The sequence below is a fragment of the Eucalyptus grandis genome, chromosome 5 (assembly GCF_016545825.1).
Source record: "Eucalyptus grandis isolate ANBG69807.140 chromosome 5, ASM1654582v1, whole genome shotgun sequence".
In the NCBI taxonomy this organism is placed as follows: Eukaryota; Viridiplantae; Streptophyta; class Magnoliopsida; order Myrtales; family Myrtaceae; genus Eucalyptus; species Eucalyptus grandis.
The window spans coordinates 51181697-51203507 of NC_052616.1; the positions used below are offsets into that span (position 1 = coordinate 51181697).

Sequence of the window (21811 nt, forward strand, 5' to 3'; positions counted from 1 at the left end):
TAACGTGCGTGCACGTTATATTTTTTTTTTTTGGTAACGTGCGCATACGTTATAGTTTTTTTGGTAACGTGCGCGTACGTTATATTTTTTTTTTGGGTAACGTGCACATATGTTATAATTCAAATCTGAAAATAACAAAAAAAGAAAAGAAAAAGAACTTGTTGGAACCTAGAACTGACCTTGGAACCTGTGACAGGGTAGGTTCCAGGTTCTCGGTTCCGACAGGTAGGTTCCAGGTTCCTCATTTTGAGGAACTTGTACTCGAGGGTAGGTTCTAGGTTCCAGACGGAACCGAACCAGAACCTGGAACCGCTCACCCCTCACCCCTAGATACAGCTAATAAACTTGCAGTTGGTTTAGTATGCAGTAGAAAATTAATTAAGGAGAGACTCTTTCAAAATGGTAGTACTCAGAAAGCTCCAACTCATGATTTGTGTGGCGGTATTTACTAGGGGTATGCATAGTCCGGGCGGGCGGTTCCTAACCTAGAACCGGGAACTGTCCGCTAAGGACCGGTTCCAAAATTGAAACCGGGATTCACCCGTTAGTTCCATGGATTCACCCGGATGGATCCATGGAACCAGTCTCACAATAATAATATTATTATTTTCTCGAAAGCTCCGATCTTAACGAGAAACAACTTTGGTTTTCGACCAAAATTGCTAGTTCTTCACCGCCTGACCTATTCTTCTTCTCCTCCTCCTATAGCCCTACTTCTTCGCGTGCTTGCTTTTTGCCCACCAATTGCTCGACGTTTTGTCAAGGTGCGCTTTGGACTTTTTAGCTTCAACACCTCTCTATTTGGTGCGCTTTGGACTTTTCCCACTTTAATTAATTTTTTTAATTGTTTGATTTGGGTTTGTTAATTTGTAATTTCATTTTTTTAATATTAAAAATTAATGTATTATTTTAATATAATCGGTTCGGTCCGGGTGGGCGAGTAGACGGATCTGCCCATGGGAACTGGGAACCGGACCGGTTCCCTCAAGAACCACCGGTTCCGGGCTATTTCGGTCCGGTTACGGGCGGTCCGAGTGGGTCCCGATTCTTTTGCACACCCCTTATATTCACATGCATCTAACCTCGTCTAATCTACACTATCCAATACTTCAACTACCACAACTCCTTGTTTTTTCCACGTTCAGCCTCGGACGTGTAGTTAAACTCTTTCCTGATCCGCGTGCCTCCACGAGAAACTGGCCGTGGCCGAGTTCGAGAGAGAGAGAGAGAGAGAGAACAGCTAACAGAGAGAAGGATTGTCAGTGTAAAAGAGCTAAGCTGATGGACAAATTTTCAAGACTTTCAGGAGTTCAGAGCCAACTTGAAAACGGAGGTCACGGATACAGACAAAGAGGAGAAGATCCCTTTGGAAATTGATCATGTATCTTGGTTCCTGAAAGTTCCTGGAGCCTCCAATTTGCGGCAACTTCAAATTCTCCGAACCTGACGGAGGTTAGATACTCGACTTGTTCTGAATCGTCAGTTCAATTCTGTACGGAACAGGTCTATCTCGGGACCAAACGTTGATTTTGGTAGCTTCTTGTGAGATCGCCTGTTGAGGCTTTTGGATACCTGTGCAATTTGATGGTGAAGAAAAGAACGGAGGAGATCAAACAGATGAAAAGCAGAGTCTCATATGAAAAGCAGAGTCTCTTGCAAAAAGCCATCTTCCTCGTTGCACATACTCAACAGAAAGAAAACCAGACAAAACAGCATCCGACTTCGTTTACATTCACTTCCCATCGGATTCGGGAATTGGGAGCAGCTGTGTACTTTAGCTTTAGGATACAAACATTTCATCCGCGGTGTTCTGAAGTGATACTTGAATGATCATGAAATTGTCCCTTGAGAGTGCAATGTATGCATATCCTAGTTCTCCTGGCGCTGAGATGGTAGTCATGATCCGCAACACTCACCGGCTAACTCTATACAACTTCTATATTTTAACAGACCTGGCTATAATCTAACCTTTGCAAACCCGTATACAGTTCTTAAAATGTAAGATAAAAGCATCAACGTTCAACAAATTGACAATGGTGAGTACAGGTAGGAAGTATGACACAAAAGCCATTACACAAATTGGCACGGGGAGAGAGATTGAGCAAGAGAGAGAGAGAAATTACAAAGAGAACAACATTTTAGATGTGTTGATCAGTCATTTTTGCATTGATTTCTATGTATATATGAACTTACTTTTCACTCAACTGGATCAGTCTACACGCAGCTTTCGGCAGTTAACGACATGACATCGCCGTCGCACTTTGAACCCAGTGCTGTTTAGCTCAGGTAAGTTGCACAGTTGTAGCCTTGACAATGAAGAACCTGTGCAGAGCTGTCTCCATTAATAGTTTCCAAGCTATCGCATGATTTTACCTTAAGAATCTCCAGGTTTGGCGGTACATTAGACGAGGAAGAAACTTCTTTGAGCTCGGGACGAGATTCGATTTTAACCTGTGTCGAATTCTCGAAGCTCTCAGCTTAGCAGCACCGGAAATATGGAGAACCTCTGCATTTTAGGCTTCTCCAAGAGTTTCTTCTGAACTCTTGCATAATATTCTGGCCCAATAAACAGACTTAGATAGTTCACTTGTGGGCGAGGAGTGGACAAAATGAACAAAAAAAAAAAAAAAAAAAAAAAAGAGAGGAGAGGGGTTTATTTTCGAGTAGAAATAGTGGGGGAGAAAGAGAAAGTTTCACGCACTTATGATCCGGATTACTCATCAAGCCAAATTGACACTATTTTACAACATCAGAAATCGAAGCCTCTAATCATCTATTTACAGGAATCGTCGAAATTAAGGCTTAAAATTCGAATTTAGATCAATTATGACTTATTGTGTTTGATTATCAAGTTTTTGGATGGCACATATATATAAACGATAGTTTAGAATGTTGTGAAATTATAACGCTTTACAGGTTTGAATTTAAAAAGAATGATAGAAAGGTAATTTGAATGAACAATTTTACTCGAGTTAAATAAACTTGGCTATACTGTGGATATCTAGAGGTATCAATGAAGTCAATTAAAAAGGAAATCCTTCCACATCCATGAGAATCTCAACAAGATTGATGTGATTCATAATGATGACCCCAGTTTGTCGCGAGGCTTCGCGCTTAAATCCGGTGGGGTTTGTCATAATCCCGCGAGGAAACGCGCGAATGTACTCGTCTTCGTTTAGCACGCTCGCCATTCGGATAAGTTCCTCCATGGCCGCCACCGCCAGCCCAATTATCAATCTGAAACCAAACTAAGAATCAAGATAATGTTTAAGTAAAAGACATTCCTTAGCCGACACACAGTTTCGGTTACTCACATTATAGTTATTCGTCAAGTTATGCAGTATGATGTTGGGTAAAACAAGTGCGGGCATTTGAGTTTAAAAACACAAAGAAAAAATAGTATTACTCATCTAGAAAAACCGAAAACCAACCTACGCTGGTTACTCGAGCCCACACACTCGAATTCCTAACAATTAACTAAAAAAACGATATTAAAACACCAAGTAAAACAATATTTTAATGAACGGCTCGATTACACTATGCCTATTCATTGATAAAACGACACCTACATACCAGTGAAAAGCTTGCCCATAACGAAAACTTATTGTTGTTTGCTATGAGCAGCTCACGTGCTAAATTTATTTGTGTTGTAACTTTCTCCAAAGAACTCCATTTCGAGCAAGCGTATAGTCCCTAGAAAACCCTTTCGATATACTACAATAATCCCAATTTAGCCACTCCAAAATCTCATCAGAAATGGCTGAATTTCAGCTTAAAGTTACTATTCGCAACTTGACCAGCCTGCGTGACAAACTTAAAAAAAAATTTCCAAACAAATCGTAAGCTTAACTTCACAACATCCTGAACTATCATATATATATATCATATATGCCCCGCTCAAAAACTCCCTAATCAAACACAGCAAGTCATACTTGACCTAAATCCAAATTTCAAGCCCCAATTTCGACGATTCCTTTGAATAGATGATTAGAGGCTTCATTACTTACCGGCGTTAGAAAACTGTATTGATTTAGCTTGACAAGTCATCCGGATGATGAGCGCGCGAAAATTGGTCTCTCTTCCCCCTTTTTCCTTCTTGCAAATGAACCCCCTCTACCCTCTTCTTTTTCTTTCTTTTTTTCTTTTTTGTCCGCTCCTTACCCTCACATGAATTATCTAGAGATGAGAAGCTGGAATATGGACTGAGTTTGTCTAATAAAGACATGGGCTTGGGTTTGTTGGGCCAAAATATTACAACAGAGAGAGATGGTCTTGTCCATTTATTGATTACAACAATTCGCAATTACAGGGGACAATGCATTGCTTCTTGTGACTCCTGAGGAGGTCGTACTAGGAGAAAAGCCAGGGCCTACTTGTTTGATGTTTAGAGATCTCATCTTTGATCCAACTTAAAGAAAATCATTGTTGAGTGATTGCCTATAAATAGTTTGTGAAACCTTTTATGAAAGAAACATGAAAAATTGTGATTTGATTATTAAACCCAAAGTATGAGATAGTTCCTGATTTTGGTTGTGAATTACTGGATATATAGTTTGATGGTTATGCTTAGTATCTCAATAAACCCATTGAGGAGTGTGTGGGTATGCACATGCTAGTTTAGGATATTGTGGGCTGAGCTACCAACTAATAATAAATGGAGAGCTAACCAAAGGTGGAATCTTTGTCACCTTGCCATTGGCGTTACACGTGATCATGGCTAAATAATTGAACATGAGATTTATCAATGGAATGGACCATTGACGTGTGTTTTTATGAAATTGACCAATGAACTAGACCATTAGTGTTTGCTTTGTTATTATCTTGAGTATTTTGTTATGAACATATTATGCTAATATAAAAAATATCCCATTTTGGTCTTGAAGGTTTTCGAATTTGGCGAAAGTGAGTTATATTGTGTTTTAAATGTGCATAATAATTGTTTGATCCGTTTAGAAGAAATGCATTACTTACTAAGCCGTCGTAGCTCATCCCTTTCTTCTTATCATGTTTTTCAGGTGCCTCAGTTAGTGGCGTATAAAACTTTTGAAAAAATGATGACTGTGTTACTCCCTCATCCATGTAGGATTTGGGGTGTGACATCTTGAGATTTGGACACTGTCTCTCTTTCAGCACTTGCAAGGTGGATATTAATGTAATGCCAATTCTCTCCAGATTTGATAATTTCATAAGATCCAAGGTCTGAAATATACACTCTGCTGGCGCATGAGGTAAATAGCTCTTTCGAGCTTGGGACAGTATTAGAGTTTAAGTTGTTTCAGATTCTTGAGGCTCTCAGGCTTCATTTTCTGACTGCAAATAGTCTCCCGCTTGGTCGCACCGGAAATACAGAGAACCTCTAGATTTTTGGCTTCTCCAAGACTTTCTTCTGAACTCGTAAGACTTGGACACGGTCTTACTTCCAATACTTGCAACGAGGCCATATTAACGCCAATTCTCTCCAGCTTTGGCAATTTTAATGAGATCTAAGGTCTGCAATTTACACTCTGCAGGCGCCAGAGTAAATGGCTCTTTGATTTCATCACAAAGTTTGATCTGGAGGGTCTTGAGGTTCTTCGGCGGCTTCAACAGTTGTAAAATGTCGCAAGCATTGGACAGTACTTTATGTATAACCTCTTAAGATTTGAGAAGACCTGTGTCTCAGACTGAAAGTTATCACCACATACAGATTGTAAGGAAAAAAGACTACACAGATAAAGAGAGGCAAGATTTCCGAAAACTCTAGCCTCTTCTTCTACATCTACTATACTGAGAAATTCTTTTTGCTCTCTTATTTCTCTTTGTTTTGCCAGGATACAAATTCAAGAAAAAGTGCGCATTTTTTACCAAAATATTGCGTAGCGCTTTTATTCTGTAAATAGACGATGCAATCATCACAACCCATCATAATTACGTAAAATGTAACGCGAACGTGCATTTCTTTTTCTTCTTTCATATAGGAATGGGCACAGCTTTTAGAGATTGAGCCTTTTGGAGGGCTAATCCGAACTTTTCTTCCATGTTCATGTTCTCGGGGATACCACCATCTTCGAGCTTCCAATTGAATATGTTGATGAGCGAACTGAGCATCAAAGGCAACATTCTCGTGGCCAATGGCAACCCCGGACAAATCCGCCTGCCGCCACCAAATGGTACCAGCTCAAAGTTTTGTCCCCTAACATCAATATCAGATCCAAGAAATCTGTCGGGCACGAACTTGTCTGGATCATCCCAAATGTTCGGATCTCGTCCTATCGCGAACACATTTAGCAAAACCTGAGCACCCTTTGGAATGGTGAAACCGCCTATAGGAAAATCTTCCCCAGATTTTCGAGGAAGAAGGAGAGGACCCGCTGGGTGCAACCGGAAAGTCTCTTTCAAGACAGCTTCTAAATAGGGTAAGCGAGAAATATCGGCTTCCTCGATCGTCTTGCCTTTGCCAATGACTTGATGGAGCTCAGCTTGGGTTCTTGATAGCTTTTCCGGGTTGCGAAGTAGTTCTGTCATTGCCCACTCCAGTGTGGTCGAAGTGGTTTCGCTACCGGCGATGATTATGTCCTGCATGATCCACGTCACAAATCAGAGAGCTTTTTTTCCAAGAAATTAGATCATAATTATCACAATTAGGAAGCATGATAGAGGAGACGGTACCAGAAATAGATGCTTGACTAGGGAGATGTCCAGGGTCTCATTTTTCTCTTCAATTAAATCAAGGAGATAATCCAAAACATCGTTACACCTCACGCAACCCTTCTCTGTCCTCAGCTGCAACCTTCTCTGGATCACACCGTCGAAAAAGTCGAACAGCTTCTGGATAAGCACCTCAAGGCGACGCTTTGAACCGTGCGGGTTGATCTTCTTGAGCATGGGAAAGTAATCTGCCAGGTAAGGCTTTCCAATCTCCAAAAAAATTTGCCACACCACCTCCTTCAGCTCTCCAGCTGGTTTCAAAGGTTCGATCATGTCCAAAGAGAAAAGCGTGTTTGATACTGCGTTAAGGCTGGTCCTGAAAGCCACCTCACCGATATTCACCGCCTCGCCAGTATCTGCACATTTCCTCACGAAGGCGACCAGCTCTTGAACTTTCTTGCTGCGAAGGTGTTGGTTCAAATCCAGTTTTTTGCTGGAGAAGATATGCAAGTTGTATACTTTCCTGAGGTTTCGGAAGAGAGGCGAAACCGGTATCCAGGGCAAGCCTAGCCTGTCATGGTCATGAGCCGTGATGGAACTGGGAACCGTGCGATTCGAGAAGACAGCGTCGTGGGTCTGGAGGATCTCTTTGGCGAGCATCGGCGAAGAGACCACCACCGTAGTCACGAAGCCGAGTTCCAGTTTGATGATGGGGCCATAGGTGCGGGCGAGCTTGGCCAGGGACTTGTGGGGAAGATCTCCGAGCTCAAGGAGGTTGCCGATGATCGGGAGAGGCCGCGGACCAGGGGGGAGGTTGGAGGGCCGAGCTCTTCGGCCCCTGTTGGCGACGAAGGAGAGAGCTTGGAACAAGCCCCAGAGGAGGTACAGACACAGAATCAGAACCAAGCAATCCATATCTCTTTCCGAATCCACAACTACAAGAAGTGCGACCACTTCCTTTGTATTTATTACGACTTTTAGGTCATTGAAATTGGCTTGCTGCATTCATCTCTCAAGCTCTCAAAATTCCATGTCATCGTGGGGCCATGCAGTGAGACTTTTCCAATACTAAAACTAAAGAAAGGAGAGAGAGAGAGAGAGAGAGGAGAGAGAGGAGGGAGACGGTCTGCAGAGGAGGGCAGAGGAGAGCAGAGCGTTAGAGTGTGCAGAGAGGTGGGCTCGGTCTACAGGAGAGAGAGCAGAGGTAGGGGAAGACGCAAATTGAATCGCTGACCCCATTTACACATGAGCTCCACGTGTCGATTTTTCTATGATTTTACACTTCGCCTAGTGTAAAATCCATCCAATATTTTCGAGAGAAAACAAAAACGACTTGTCGTCCCACGTGTTTGGTCATATGAACTTGCACTAGGGCGACAGCAGATGTCACCATCTTGCGTAAATTTCCAGGCCAAGACAAGCCCTCATGATGCATCCAACCGAGACAATGGGATAATAACCACATTAGTCTGGACCTGGACAAGTCCCTAAACTATCCCGTTTATCGGAGTCAACCCCAAACGTAAAATGGGATAACGATAAACCGCCGGGGGTAAATTAACTAAATAGGGAAATTCCCCCGGGCTTGATCCTCGCGATGAGGCCGCCTGGCATTCAGTCATCATGATGAAGGGTCCAGGATGCCTTATAAGAAAATGAAGGCACGGTCTGCAGAGGAGAGCAGAGCGTCAGAGTGTGCAAAGAGGTGGGCTAGGTCTACAGGAGAGAGAGCAGAGGTGGGGGAAGACGCAAATTGAATCGCTAACCCCATTTACACATGAGCTCAACGTGTCGATTTTTCTATGATTTTACACTTCGCCTAGTGTAAAATCCATCCAATATTTTCGAGAGAAAACAAAACGACTTGTCGTCCCACGTGTTTGGTCATATGAACTTGAGCTAGGGCGATGGCAGATGTCACCATCTTGCGTAAATTTCCAGGCCAAGACAAGCCCTCATGACATCCAACCGAGACGATGGGATAATAACCACATTAGTCACTAAATTATCTCATCACAGTCAATTATGTCCCAAATTTTCCAATTTCGTCAACACAGAGACCTTTACACAAAATTTTAAAGTCATCTTTCTAATCAATTGCAGTCGAAAATTACTATTTGCATCTAATCATCCTCGATAGTCCTATGTGTTGCGCCTAACATAAACAATTTTACTTGAAACGACGTCTAGTGTGGACCATCACATCAACGATTTTCCAATGGCAATTGATTGGAAGAACTTTCGTTGGAATTTCAACAAATTAGAGACTACACTTGCAATATCTAAAAGTTTAAGATTGAATTAACATCTATATATTAGATTTGAAACTGAATTGTTAAGTTTTCCTTTGTCTACCCACATCAATTGAGTGTGTGCATTAAATGGAAGAAAGACCGTTATGTGTGAACTTTCAATTTATTTAATGAGATAATAAAATGGGTGGTGTCTCTGAACTTTTTTTTAATATTCAATACGGTCACACTAGCTAACGGTGTTACATTTTAACGAAAGGGGTACATCGAGTGAATTTTTGAAAGTTGAAAGAGTAAGTTGAACAACGGGTAATGCAACAACACCAGAAATAAAAAAGGGGGCAATGCAACAATAACGGGCAAGAAAAGACAAATTTATCAGTAGTAATGGAGAAGGAACCCAATCGGCGGTCATCGGCGGAATTACAGCTGCCAATCTTCGTTAAAAGTCTCATTATAATTGCCCAAACAAAAATGTATAACATGGTTTTGTTCCGCCGATGACGGTCATTTGCTTCTTTCTTTTTTGATAGGTCAAAAGTTTTGATGATTCATACAGCAAGAGTTTCCCTCGTTAAGTTGGCAACTAATAGAACTTCCAGTTGGTTTAGTATACAGTAAATGTAATAAATTAATTAAGGAGAGATTCTTTCAAAATAGTAGTACTCCTAAGGCTTAAGCTGATTTGCATAGCGTTCACATGCGTTGTTTTTTTTTTTTTTTGTCAATAGTAGATGTTGCATTCATTCATAAAGATAAACGATTCTTACAAGACAACGATGGATAAAATTCTGAACATAGAATTTCTGAGAGGGAGAAAGGAGAGAAGTTCACCTAATTTGTAGGAAGTTTTTTGGCTCGGTGTGTTCTAGCAAGCCAATCCGCCGCTCGGTTTGCTTGTTGTGGACAATAGACTACCCGTACTGATTTGCAAAGGGCTAAGGCACGTTTGGCAACAATTCTGTTAGGAACTGATTCGACAAGAAATAATTATTTTTATTCTGTTCTAGGGAACCGATTATGAGTAAAAACGTGTTTGGTAACTGTCTAAAATTTATTATTCTGGAATATAATTGTGTTTGATAACGTGTTCATTGATTACATTCCAAATTATTATTATTTTTTATTTTTAAATATTTTTTCTACTTTTTTACTTTTTTTTTCCTTTTTTCCTTTTCTTTTTTCATTTTTCTTTTCTTTTTTTCCCTTTTCTCCTATTTTCTTCTTCTTCTTCTTGTGGCCGGTCACCGGACCGCGACCGGCCGGATGAGGGTCTGGCGACCTCACTAGAGCGTCGTCGACCCTCGGCGAGGCTGGCCCTCGTCGGCCAAGCCTCGCCGGCAGCTGGGTGAGGCTCGCCCAGCCCCACCGAGGCTCGGCCTCCCAGATTTGGCGAAGCCGAGCGTCGCCGGTGGACAGGCGGGCCTCGCCGCAGCTGGGCAAGGCTTGCCGGGGCTGGGTGAGGCCACGGCCACCGGTCGAGCTAGGCGAGCCCGGCCGGTGGCTAGGTAGGCCTCGCCTCGCCGGTGGACGGGCGGGCCTCGCCCGGCCCCGGTGAGGCTCGCCGGTGGCGGGCGAGCCTCCCGCGAGCTCGCTAGACGGGCGACCGGCGACCGGCGGCGGGCGGTGGTAGGCGGCGGCGGCGACGGTCGCGGGATGGCGGAAGGAAAGAAGAAGAGTTTTATTGTGTTGATTCTTTTTTGATTCTCGGACGCAGAATCAACTTTTTATTCTCAAATCTACTCCCAAACCGATTCTCGGGGAACAAAAATTATACCAAACGCGATTCTCGTCCCAAACCGATTCTCGGGAACAAAAAATCGAGAATCGATCACTTTTTGGCATGTTGCCATGCCAAACAGGGCCTAACTCTTCTTTACACTTCTCCATAATTTCCTTCAAGTCCCATGGTGATTCAGCCCGGCCCATAATAAAGTCAACCAAACTCAAACAATCACTTTCACACACCCAGCAACCCCTTTGACCGTGCTCTCTCCCCACATGCCGTTTTTCACTTTCCCTCGAGTACGAAATCCCGTGGAGCAGAGAAAGGGCTTTTGCTTGCTGAGAAGAGGATGCCCGAGCTTCTATGGCGAAACCCTCGACCACCAAGCCCGTTGAATCTCGCACGATCCCAGCAATTGAACAGAGGAATTCGCTCGAAATCCATGAAGCATCTACGTTGATCTTCAACTCGTCTCTGTCCGGCGTCTCCCACCGAATGGGTAAACTTCGATTTGTGGGTTTTGGCCCTTTTAGATTTTGCCATCTGCTAAATTTTTTTTGCTGTTCTTGTGTTAGATCCACAAGATCGATCGGTTGCGGAGGCTTTGCTCTGAAAATGAGGTTGTTGTGGGACTTTCATATGTTCCATAGCACAGCCGCAATGAGTTCTTTTTCAGGTAAACCTTCCCTACCTTCGAATGTCTCCGTTAGCCATTGATCGAATCTCTTGATGTTGCTTGGGTTGCTAATGATGTTAATGCGTAGGTCTGCCCATATTTTTTTTGTCCACTTAGATGTTCTGTTGTTTCCATGTGTGTGAAGCAAAACGGGTAGAAGGGATCGGGTAGCATTTTCCTTTTATACATATTCTCCCTTGTTGGTATGGCGTTTTGACATAGACTCCATAGGAACATTCTCAGTTTCGAGGGTATAGCTAGACTCCATATTTTAGTCCACAGGGTTCTTTGAGGTATGAAAGAACAGGACGCCTTGTTTGGGTCTGTTCTTGTAGTGTTAGAATAGGCTCTGTTATACCCGCTCTTCACAGTATATATCCCTAACTTGTTTCCTGTCCATACTAGGCAATCCTTCTTTGGATTCGGACTCAAATTTATTGCGAGTATCTCATTGGCAATTTTTTTTCTTCAAAAAGGTTAAGAATCAGATTTTCCTTCCAAACCCTCAAGTCTTGATAAGTTCTGTCACCATAACAGGTTCATGTAGGTTGGCTGGACCTCCAATCACTCCAGACTTTAACCATCTGTCTTCCCGTATTATAATGGATTTACCATCCCCCACTGACCATTTAACCTCTGATTCTATGGCTTCTCTTCCTGTTCAAATGCTTTGTCATCCCCAAGACGGTCGCTGCCCCTTTCTTGCCTTCCATAAGTCACCATTTGGAAAGTAGATACCTTCTAATGTTTTGCTCCACAAAGCTGAAGGAGAGTTGGATAATCGCCAAGCTTGCTTTCCGAGCATTGCTCTATGTCGCAACCAAATTTTCGGGTGTGAACCACTTAAAATTAGCTTAAGGGATTGGTAAGTCTAGACTTAACTCGGGCTCTCCCAAGCCCATACCAATTCGCAACTTAAGTTCAAACTTCTTAACATGTAGATATATTTTATTTATGAGTCGCCACTAATCTATTTTTTGGTGAGTCGATTAGAAACCCAAGTAAAGTAATAGGAATTTTACTTTACTCCTACGAATTAGAGATTAAGGGTACAGAAACTTGGTTACACTAGATTTCTCTAATGCCATTTTGGTACCATTCTTTTATTTTCAAAAATGCTTTTGCAGGTAGTTATTGATTTTAAATTTATTTTCCTAACATGTGATGCGATCATGCGGGTGCACAATCTACCAATTTAACACCCAAGTAAAGCAGTAAATAAATTGCGGGACTTACCTCATAGCAACGAAAGCACCTGCGTTGTTAGATCAGAATTCACATCAACGGTCATAAATATGATTTCTAATTAACACGTAATTTCTTTTTTTTGTTTTCACTTATTTAATGAAAATCATGTAATATGCAATGCAATATAACTAAATAACCTAATTCTAATGACATGCAATTTCTAATTAAATGGACCTAATAACAGTCTCTAAATGACGTGCATTTCATAGGCCTAATTCTATATTATGTGCACATGATTTTTCTATTCTAAATAAAAAAAAAATGCAATCTATCCTAGAAATTGCAACTAATTTATCCTAAGACAAATTTCATTTTTTTCATGAAGTTCGAAATTAAGGAAAATGCAAAAGATAACTATCTAGATTAATATTCTATCCAGCTTATATTAAGGATTAGATCGACTAAATCCTAATTTAAACTAAGATATTATCTTAACCTAGCAAGCTCTAACCTAAGATGCAAAAATCAATCTAAACTTAAAATAAAACATGCAATTTATTCTAATATGCTATGACGTGCCAAGGATGCCATAATTCTAATTTTTTTCTTTTTTTCTTTTATGAAATTCGAAATTAAAATTAAACATGCAATTCAAATAAAAAACTAACATCCTAAATGAATGCACTTTTTTTTTTTTTTTTTTTGGATTTTTGTTTAAAAAGTCGAAATAAAATCCCTATTCTAAATATGCAAGATAACAGAAAATATTTTAAAACAAACCTAATCCCAATTTAAATATTTTTGGATTTTTTTCTTTTTACGAAAATAAAATTGACTTAACCAACACGACGGCAAATCAGACAGGATAGGATTGATATTCGTAAATCCGCGAACCATATCTCGTGCATGAGATCGGGTTAACCAATTTTAAAATTAAATCACGAATCGAATCTCGGGTGTAAGATCGGATTATCGATTTTTGCAAGGGATTGCGAGTCAGATTTCGGGCGTGAAAATCGGATTGTCAATACCTAATTTGAGAGCTCCTCCAGTTATGAATATCACGCTAGGGATTTCAATCGTGTGCATCAACAAATATATCAAATAAGGAAACGGAATTTTCGGAAATCAAAATAGACAAAATTTTTACCTATTCCGAATATTTGCTCCCAAATTCTAATCCTCGAACGGCTACGGCTACTCGCGATGTGATATGGTAATGCTCGGCGAGGCTCACAGCTCGGAGTTGGATGTCGGGACTGTATTTTGGTGGGATTGCGGCTTGAATGGACAGCAATTCGTCGTTGGGCGTGGCACGGATCAAAGCAGCAACGGGTCGTCACGGGATCAAGGTCAACTCTTCATTGGCATGCACGCAGTAGGACCAGGAGCGTCGAGGCTTCGCTTGGATGCAGGGATTGCCGCGGCTTGGTCAGCAAAACAACTACTTGGTTGGGAGTGACTGGAGAAAAAAAAATCTCTTTGTGCGTATCCCTGGACGCACCAGTCAAACCCTGCAGAGAAGTGCTCCCTTTTGACTTCTCTTCCTCCAACGAGTGCTCCCCCTCCTCGCGTTCTTCTTTTCTCTGGAGTTCTCTAATTCAGATCACGTGGCTATGGCTTTTCCTGACTTGGTATTCTCGACCTTGGCTGACAGGTTGTGATAATGGGACAAACTAGCAACGGGAGGCAGCAGCAAAGACACGTCACGGCTGTCGGTGGCGCACGGCGAGGGACTAGGAGACAATGCGAAGCTGCGACTGGCTTCGATCAAGAGGGCCTCGACCATCTCTGCTGTTCACTCTTTCGTTCGTGTATTCTCGATGTGCACTCCCAAATTCTGAGTTGCTGACTCTCATCGTGGAGAACATGGGTTCTCTTCTTTTTTTTTTTTTTTTTTTTTTTGCCATGTGTTTCTATTGTGTGGCCCTCCTCTCCAAGTTCTATGCATTTAATCTATTTATAGACCACGGGTTAGGATTTTAATTTTTCCAAATCCGTATCCACGAAAATTTCTTTTTTCAAATGCAATATTTGTTTTTGATACGATTTAGGATTGCAAGAGGATTCTTCTAAAATTTGAAATCTCGCACAAATAAATCTGTAAAATCTTTCCAAGAATACGGGCTTGGACCGATTTACTCCATTCATGGGTTTAGTCCAATTCACCAAATTAAAGTTCTGAACCATCAATTTGAACCCATTTGTCACCGGCCCAATGTAAATGCAAATTAAAATAAATGCACCTAAAATTATATGCTATGTAATTAATTAATTAATTAACTAATATTTTTTATGAGTTAAAATTAATTCCTAATTTTTAATACAATAAATGATTAAACGGCTCGCTAAAAATTGGGTGTCAATACTCTGTTAAAGTTGATCAGATCTTTGAATCCCATACCTCCCTCATCTTTTCTGGTTTTTAAGACTTTCCATTTTTTCCAATGCAAACCTCTTTTTGAATCACTTTTCTGCCACCAAAATGAAGCAATTCTTCTTTCTATAGCTTTACATATAGAGAGAGGAAGTTTAAAGATTGACATTGCCTAAGTAGGGAGGGCTTGTACAACGCTCCTAATCAGAATTTCTTTGCCTACTTTGGTTAATAACTTTTCTTTCCATCCCTCTAGTTTCAAGTTTACTCTTGCTAAGATTCAAGCAAACATCTCTTTCTTTGAATGACCCCATTTTGTTAGAATGCCGAGTTATTTCCCTGTTTTGTCTATTCTTAGGACTCTGAGCCTATGTGCTAGATTTCTTTTCAGAGATATAGGGCTGTTACTGCTGAAAAATACCCATGATTTGTTTAAATTAATAGCTTGGCCCATTGCATAATAGTACTGATTAAGAATATTTGCTAAGTTTTGGCATTCTACAATAGTCCCATCCAGAAAGAATATAGCATCATCGGCAAAAAGTAAATGAGTTAGTGTAGGGTAGAACCCGTTAAGTGTTATACCCTTGATGCTTCCCACTTCAATAGCTTTGTTCATCAGCTAGGTCAAAACGTTTGCTGTTAAGATGAATGAGTATGGAGAAAGAGGATCTCCTTGTCTAAGTCCTCTCGAAGGGCTAAAATATTGAGTCTGTTCCCCGTTGATCTTCATACTTAGGGACACCGTCGAAACACATTGCATAATTAAAGATACACACCTCTCACAAAAACCCATTTTCAGCATACAATCCCTTAGAAAATCCCATTCAATTCTGTCATAAGCTTTCTGCATATCCAGTTTCAAGATCGTCTGAAATTTTTCCTTCCTTTTTGTAATTCTCAGCTGATGTAGTACTTCCTGAACGATTAATATATTATCCTGGATTTGTCTACTTTGTACAAAGGCACTCTGTTCAGGCTCTATAATCTCTGGAAGGCAAATCTTTAATCTATTGGCCATGACTTTTGAAATGATTTTGTAGCTGAAATTGCACAAACTAATAGGTCTGAATTGGCCTATGTTTTATGGATTTTTTACTTTTGGTATCAAGAATATGTGCATTTTGTTGAGAAGAGGATCAAGGGTACCTGTTTCAAAAAATTTCTGCACTAACGGGAGTAAACCAACTTTATGTCCTCCATGATTGTTGGTAAAAGAGGCCATTAAGTCCATCGGGTCCGAGGGCTTTTAGTGACCCCACTTGAAAAAAAAAACTACTTTTACCTCTTCCATAGTAATATTGGCCATCAGATTTTCATTTATGTCCTCTCTTACTGGGCTAGGACACTAATTTAGAATTGGTTGATAGTTCCTGGGATCCTCTGATTTGTATAGGTTCCTATAGAAGGACCCTATGTGTTCTTTGAGTGCAGAGGGATCCCTACACCAACTTTGATCTTCCATTTGTAGCATAGTGATCATGTTTCTCTGTCTTCTCTACTGCCTTGTAGTTGCATGGAATAACTCGTGTTTCTATTACCCTATTGCAGCCATTTAATGCGTGATCTCATACCCCAGAATTTTTCTTCTTGTTTCAACAACTATTCTATCTGGTTGACAATGTTTTGGCCATCCTTCTTGTTGGAATTTTGGGAATTCTTGTTGGTTAGCTCTATTAATGCCTTGTTGAGCTCCCTAATACGACATGGTGCATTGGCAAACTTCTCTTTGCTCCACTTAGCAAGCGCTTTTGAGGTTTCATTGATTTTCTCGAGAAACTTGTCTCGACTTAGTGGTATTTTGTTCATATTTGCTTGATGATCTCTCCATACTCTTCATTTTATGTCCAATATGCTTCGAGCTTAAAATCTCTCTTAATTTTCTTACTTTCAAGATGCAACACAAGGAGGAGAGGGCTATAGTTGAGCCAATTGCTAGAAAGGCTTGTACTTCAGCATTATGAAAGGTAATTCTCCAGTCCATAGTACACATTCAATCAGGACTCCTATGCTTATATAAGAATTTTAATATGGCGTTCTAGTTAATTGAGCTTAGTTGTTACTCATACTTTCATGTGACATCCCGAAATTCGACCCCGTTTCGATAAAGTGAAATGGGCATTTCGTCGACGTGCCTATGGCTCTTTTTCTCGAGTGATCACTCATGAGTTAACTAATCTATTGGGTAAAGCCGTTAAGGGATGTATCAGCTGTAAAATCCCTAAAAGCTACCTAATTGGTTGGATTGAGCTAAAATCACGTCGATTGATTTTTAACCACGAAATTGAACTCGATTTCGGGAATCGAATTTTAAGCGCGTCATAATTCTTATTTTAAGGATCTGTCTCATCGCTCGTCAATTTATTGACGGGTCCGAAATTTCAATAAAGAAATTATCGGAAGAAAATTGAAGCCCAAAAGAAAAGAAAGGAAAAGGAAAATTGAAATAAAGAATTATGCATTTCCTTTTCTTTTTCCTCCCTCTCCCCCTCTCTTTTCTTTTCTTTCTTTTCTTTCTCTCTCCTCTCTCCTCTCCCTTTTCCCCCTCGTGCGAATTCCCCACCGCTCACTTTCCCTCTCTCTTTCTTTGACCGGTCAATGCATATCCTTCTCTCTCTCTCTCTTTCTTCTTCTTCTTCTTCTTCTTCCTTCCTCCGCACGTCCAGCAAGCGAAAACCGGAAGCCGAACCAGAACCAGCTCGCCCCTCGGCCGTCGCCGCTTGTCTGCCGCCACCCGCCCAAGCGCCCGCCGCTCGCCGCCGTCCCGCCGTCCGCGCGCGCCCAGGCCGCGTGATCCAGCTCGGCCCAGCCCTGTTTCGCCTCTGTTCCGCACCGACCAGCCACCGACTAGCCACCTCCGGCCACCGCCCAACCTCGCCGGACCACCCCCGCGACCCCCTCGCCCTCCGCCGGCTTCCCCTCGCCGCCCTAGCCGCCGGAGCGGCTCCGTTCAGCCCAGACCAGCAAGACCCACGGAGTGGGTTTCAGCAGCTTCGGGCTCGCTTTTGGGCCGTTTCCGGGCCCCGGATCCGCGAGTCGCTTTAGGAACAATCGTTCCTCGCGTCGCCGCCGTCGGATTGATCCGATTTGCGCGCGATTTGGTGAGTAATCTCACTAATCTTGGATTAGTTGGCTAATTATGCTTTAAGGTTGGTTTAGTTTTAATTAATTGTATTTAGGTTGTTAGATTAGAATAAATTAGCAATTATTAGTTAATTATGATGTGATTTAAATAAATTGATTGTGCAATTAGCAAGTAGACGTGGTCTACTAATTGTTGGAAGCATCTCGGAATTTTCCGACCCTAATCGGGCTTCAATTTGATAAGTCGGGCCTAAGTGGAATTTTTGGCATTTAAATATTAATTTTCGAAATTAATTATTTATTTATTTATTTTCCGAAAATTCAACAGTGATGGCCAGTGACCGGAATATTATGCTGATGACCGTGGCAAAGTCCGTTTGTTTAATCGGGCTTTATTTTAAGTTAAATTGAATTTCTTGTATTTAAATATTATTTTTCGAAATTAATTATTTAATTATTTATTCTCCGGAAATTCAACTTGGATGGCTAGTGGCCGAATTTTTTATGCTGATGATCGTGGTGCAACCCGTTTATTCAATTGGGCTTTAATTTGAGCTAAATTGGATTTATTGCAATTAATTATTAATTTTCGAAATTAATTAATTAATTATTTATTTTTCGGAAATTAAAGTTGGGTTAGTCGACGACCGAAATTTCATGGCGATCGTCGTGGTGAAGTCCGTTTATTTAATGGAGCTTTATTTTGTGTTGAATTGAATTATTTGCGAAGGTTGGGAATTATTCTTTAATTGGAAAATCGTGGTTATTAATTGAAAAATAACCAGGCATCGGTTGATAATGCCAAATCTATTTGAGCGGACTACAGAAAATGTGGGAGTTATGGAAAGGAAAATATTATATTTTGGCTAAGGCCGTCGTGTGGTCACGCACGATATTTTATCGAGTATTTTTAATACAAAAACTTAGGCCACGACATTATTTGAATTGAGGATTTTAAATGCGCGGTACAATGTCATTGGGCCGTGAGGATTAATCGTGTGTTGGCTTATAATTGAAGCAAGATGATTATTGGAAGTTGATGTGATGTGTGTTGTGTTGAGGGAAACCAATGGATCATGAGCAGGTAAAGGACTAAGTACTACACAAGTAGAAGACTTCGTGTGAGTTACCTCTAGCGCCTTATACCATTGCTTATTGTAGTTAAGGACTAAGTATTACATGGCGACTTGAGTCGCATGGGAATTACCTCTAGCGCCTTGCTGCATTGTTATGCATAGTGGAGGGCTAAGTGCTACACGATGGAAGATCTCGTGTGAGTCACCTCTAGCGCCTTACCCTATTGCTTTTGTAGTGAAGGACTAAGTACTGCACGATAGCGAGACTTCGTGTGAGTTACCTCTAGCGCCTTATACTACTGTTATTTGTGGTCAAGGACTAAGTGCCGCGCGATGACGAGACTTCGTGCTGGGGTTACCTCTAGCGCCTTGAGCCTATATTTGAGTGGGAATGTTGAATGGGAATGTTGAGATTAATTATCAAGTATAGATGAAATCATCGTTATGATTTGATTTGTTTGTCCTGGAGTGATTGATTGAATTAAATTGGCCGGGAAGGGTCATTGTTGACATGTAATCGACGAGGTCGATTGATTATTGTTTTGATTTGATGTTGTGAATTGATTGACTGATTGGAAATGACCGTGAGTGGTCTTGTTGGCATTTAATCGACTAGGTCGATTTGATCGATGCTTCGATCAGCGATATGATTGCTTAGGTGCCTAGTATGAATTGTACTGACTTGCAGGTGGGATCTGATGCCAAGGTATGTCTTCTGCCCTGTGCGTGTATAGGCAGCCTATAGTATAGTGGTTTACTAATCGGGCTTAGTGGGGTAGAACTCGCGAGACGTAGTCTCATCCCGGTTTGGGGAAAAACATTTCGGGACCCGATAAGGAGGCGAGGAGGAGAAGTGGGAAGGAGATCTTGGAGGTGAAACTTGAAGGGAAGGATTTTGAAAGAAGAAGATAATACCGAGATGGGCCTTGAGTATGGCTGGATGGATTGAGATCCTATCTTCTTTTGAGATCTCCATTTTGATGTGAATAGTTATGAAGTGATTTGTGTTTTGTATAGAAGTTTGGTTATAAATTTCAATATGAAAAATATGGCCCTCAACTTTTCTATCCCATTGTTTTATTGTACGGGGATTTATAATCGCTTCCGCATGTGCTTAATAAAAGAAAGGGTCGGCGATACTAGTCCTGGGATATCGCATTATAAAATCGACCAAGTGAGAAGGATGTGTGCGTGCCCGAGGATCGGGGCGTGACACATACTGTCTGAGATATAAAATGTACTGACTTTCATGGTGGATCTGAAACGAGGTAAGTCTCATTGATTATATGATTATGTGATTAGGACACTTCTAGGCGTATTTCCCTCATAATCAGGGTTTAGAATGTGAACTCATTAAGATTTATATCTCACCCCGTAATGGATTAAATTTTCAAGATCGTCGAGTGGAGTACCCAGAGCTGAGAGGAGATGATCAGAAGTGTAGATCAGTTAGGGATGCTTCTTTTTGGAAAGCCAGTGTTTGTAGTCTTTTGATCATAGACCTTGTACATGACTATGTGAATATAAAAGCATGTTTCGTTTTGTGTGAATCTGTTGTCCTGCTTTTCTATCCCAAGATGATTATTGTTAGGAGATTTATTTTTGCTTCCGCATGTGCAATAAAAAGAAATGGTCGGCAACTCGTCTTAGGAAGTCGCAAAATTTTATCGACCAGAAAGGGATCGGCACAAGCTTGAGGATCGGGGCGTGACAACCGGCGACCTTGCCGGAGCATCGCCGGCCCCCAGCAAGGCTCGGCCTCGCCTTGGCTGGGCGAGCTTGAGTTCACCGAGATCCCTCGAGCTCACCGGATCCGGCGAGGCCGAGCTCGTCGAGCCATCGCCAAGTCAATGTTGCCCAGTGGTGGCCCGATGAGGCCAAGCCTTGCCGGTGGCTAGGCGAGGTCGGCCTTGCCAAATTTGGGCGAGCTCGAGCTCGCCCAACTAAGGCCAGGCCGAGCCTCGTTATGGCTAGGCGAGGCCAACGACCATCCAAAAGGAAGAAAAAAAAAGTAAAAATGAAAAAAAAAATACTAAATAATTAAAAGAAACAAAAAAAATTATATAAGTTTACCAAACGTGTTTTTGTTATTTTTCTATTCCGGGAACATAAATTTTGTGCAGTTACCAAACGTATCCTTATGTTCAAAAATTGTTCCCAAAAATAGAAATAGTTTTTCTATTTCTATTCCCGATAACAATTTTTTAACAGAAACGTTATCAAACACGCCATAAATCTCCAAAAGTGAGAATGCAAAACAGTGAATGTTTTGGCTAAACAACATTTAATGGACGAAACCGGTGTCCAGCAAGCTACTTTGACAATTGTACATATTTGTTCACAAGTCATATGCTTCAAGATCGACTCGTTCCCAACGAAAAATTCATCGGGGACAAGAACTGGGGCATGCTGATGCGTGTTGCGAATGCACAAGGGTAAAGTGGACAAAATAAGCTGTAAGGAGCAAATCAATATAGATGACAGACATCAATTGAATGTATTTTTCCCATGAAAGTAAGAGGAGAAAGATTATGAAGTAGCAACTACAGGTTGAAAGTCGGTTACATTAGGTTCTGCTTTCTAGAAGACGAGCCCGGTTCAGGTTCGGGTCTCAACTCATCTCATAATTCAGTTCCTTCGAACACAAGTCGGGAACTACTGCAGTTTAGTCGGGTCAGAGTCGAATGTTTCAAGATGTCTAGCATCTTTTATACCCTTTGGTGTCATGTTCCGTCAAGTCTATTTCTTTCTAATAATTTCAATGGAATGTACATGCGCTATATCGGAGACGCGACCGCATCGGAA

At 41.3% G+C, this 21811-nt stretch overlaps 1 protein-coding gene across 1 annotated transcript; it reads right to left on the reverse strand.

Moving 5' to 3' along the window:
• Nucleotides 1–5836: 5836 nt before the first annotated feature.
• On the reverse strand, nucleotides 5837–7698 carry LOC104445559 (geraniol 8-hydroxylase). The gene is made up of 2 exons (XM_010059459.3): nucleotides 6649–7698; nucleotides 5837–6555 (listed from the first exon to the last, which is right to left on the reverse strand). Exons 1-2 carry the CDS (start codon nucleotides 7630–7632, stop codon nucleotides 5950–5952), a joined length of 1590 nt encoding a protein of 529 aa, XP_010057761.2. The 5' UTR covers nucleotides 7633–7698; the 3' UTR covers nucleotides 5837–5949.
• Nucleotides 7699–21811: the final 14113 nt, after the last annotated feature.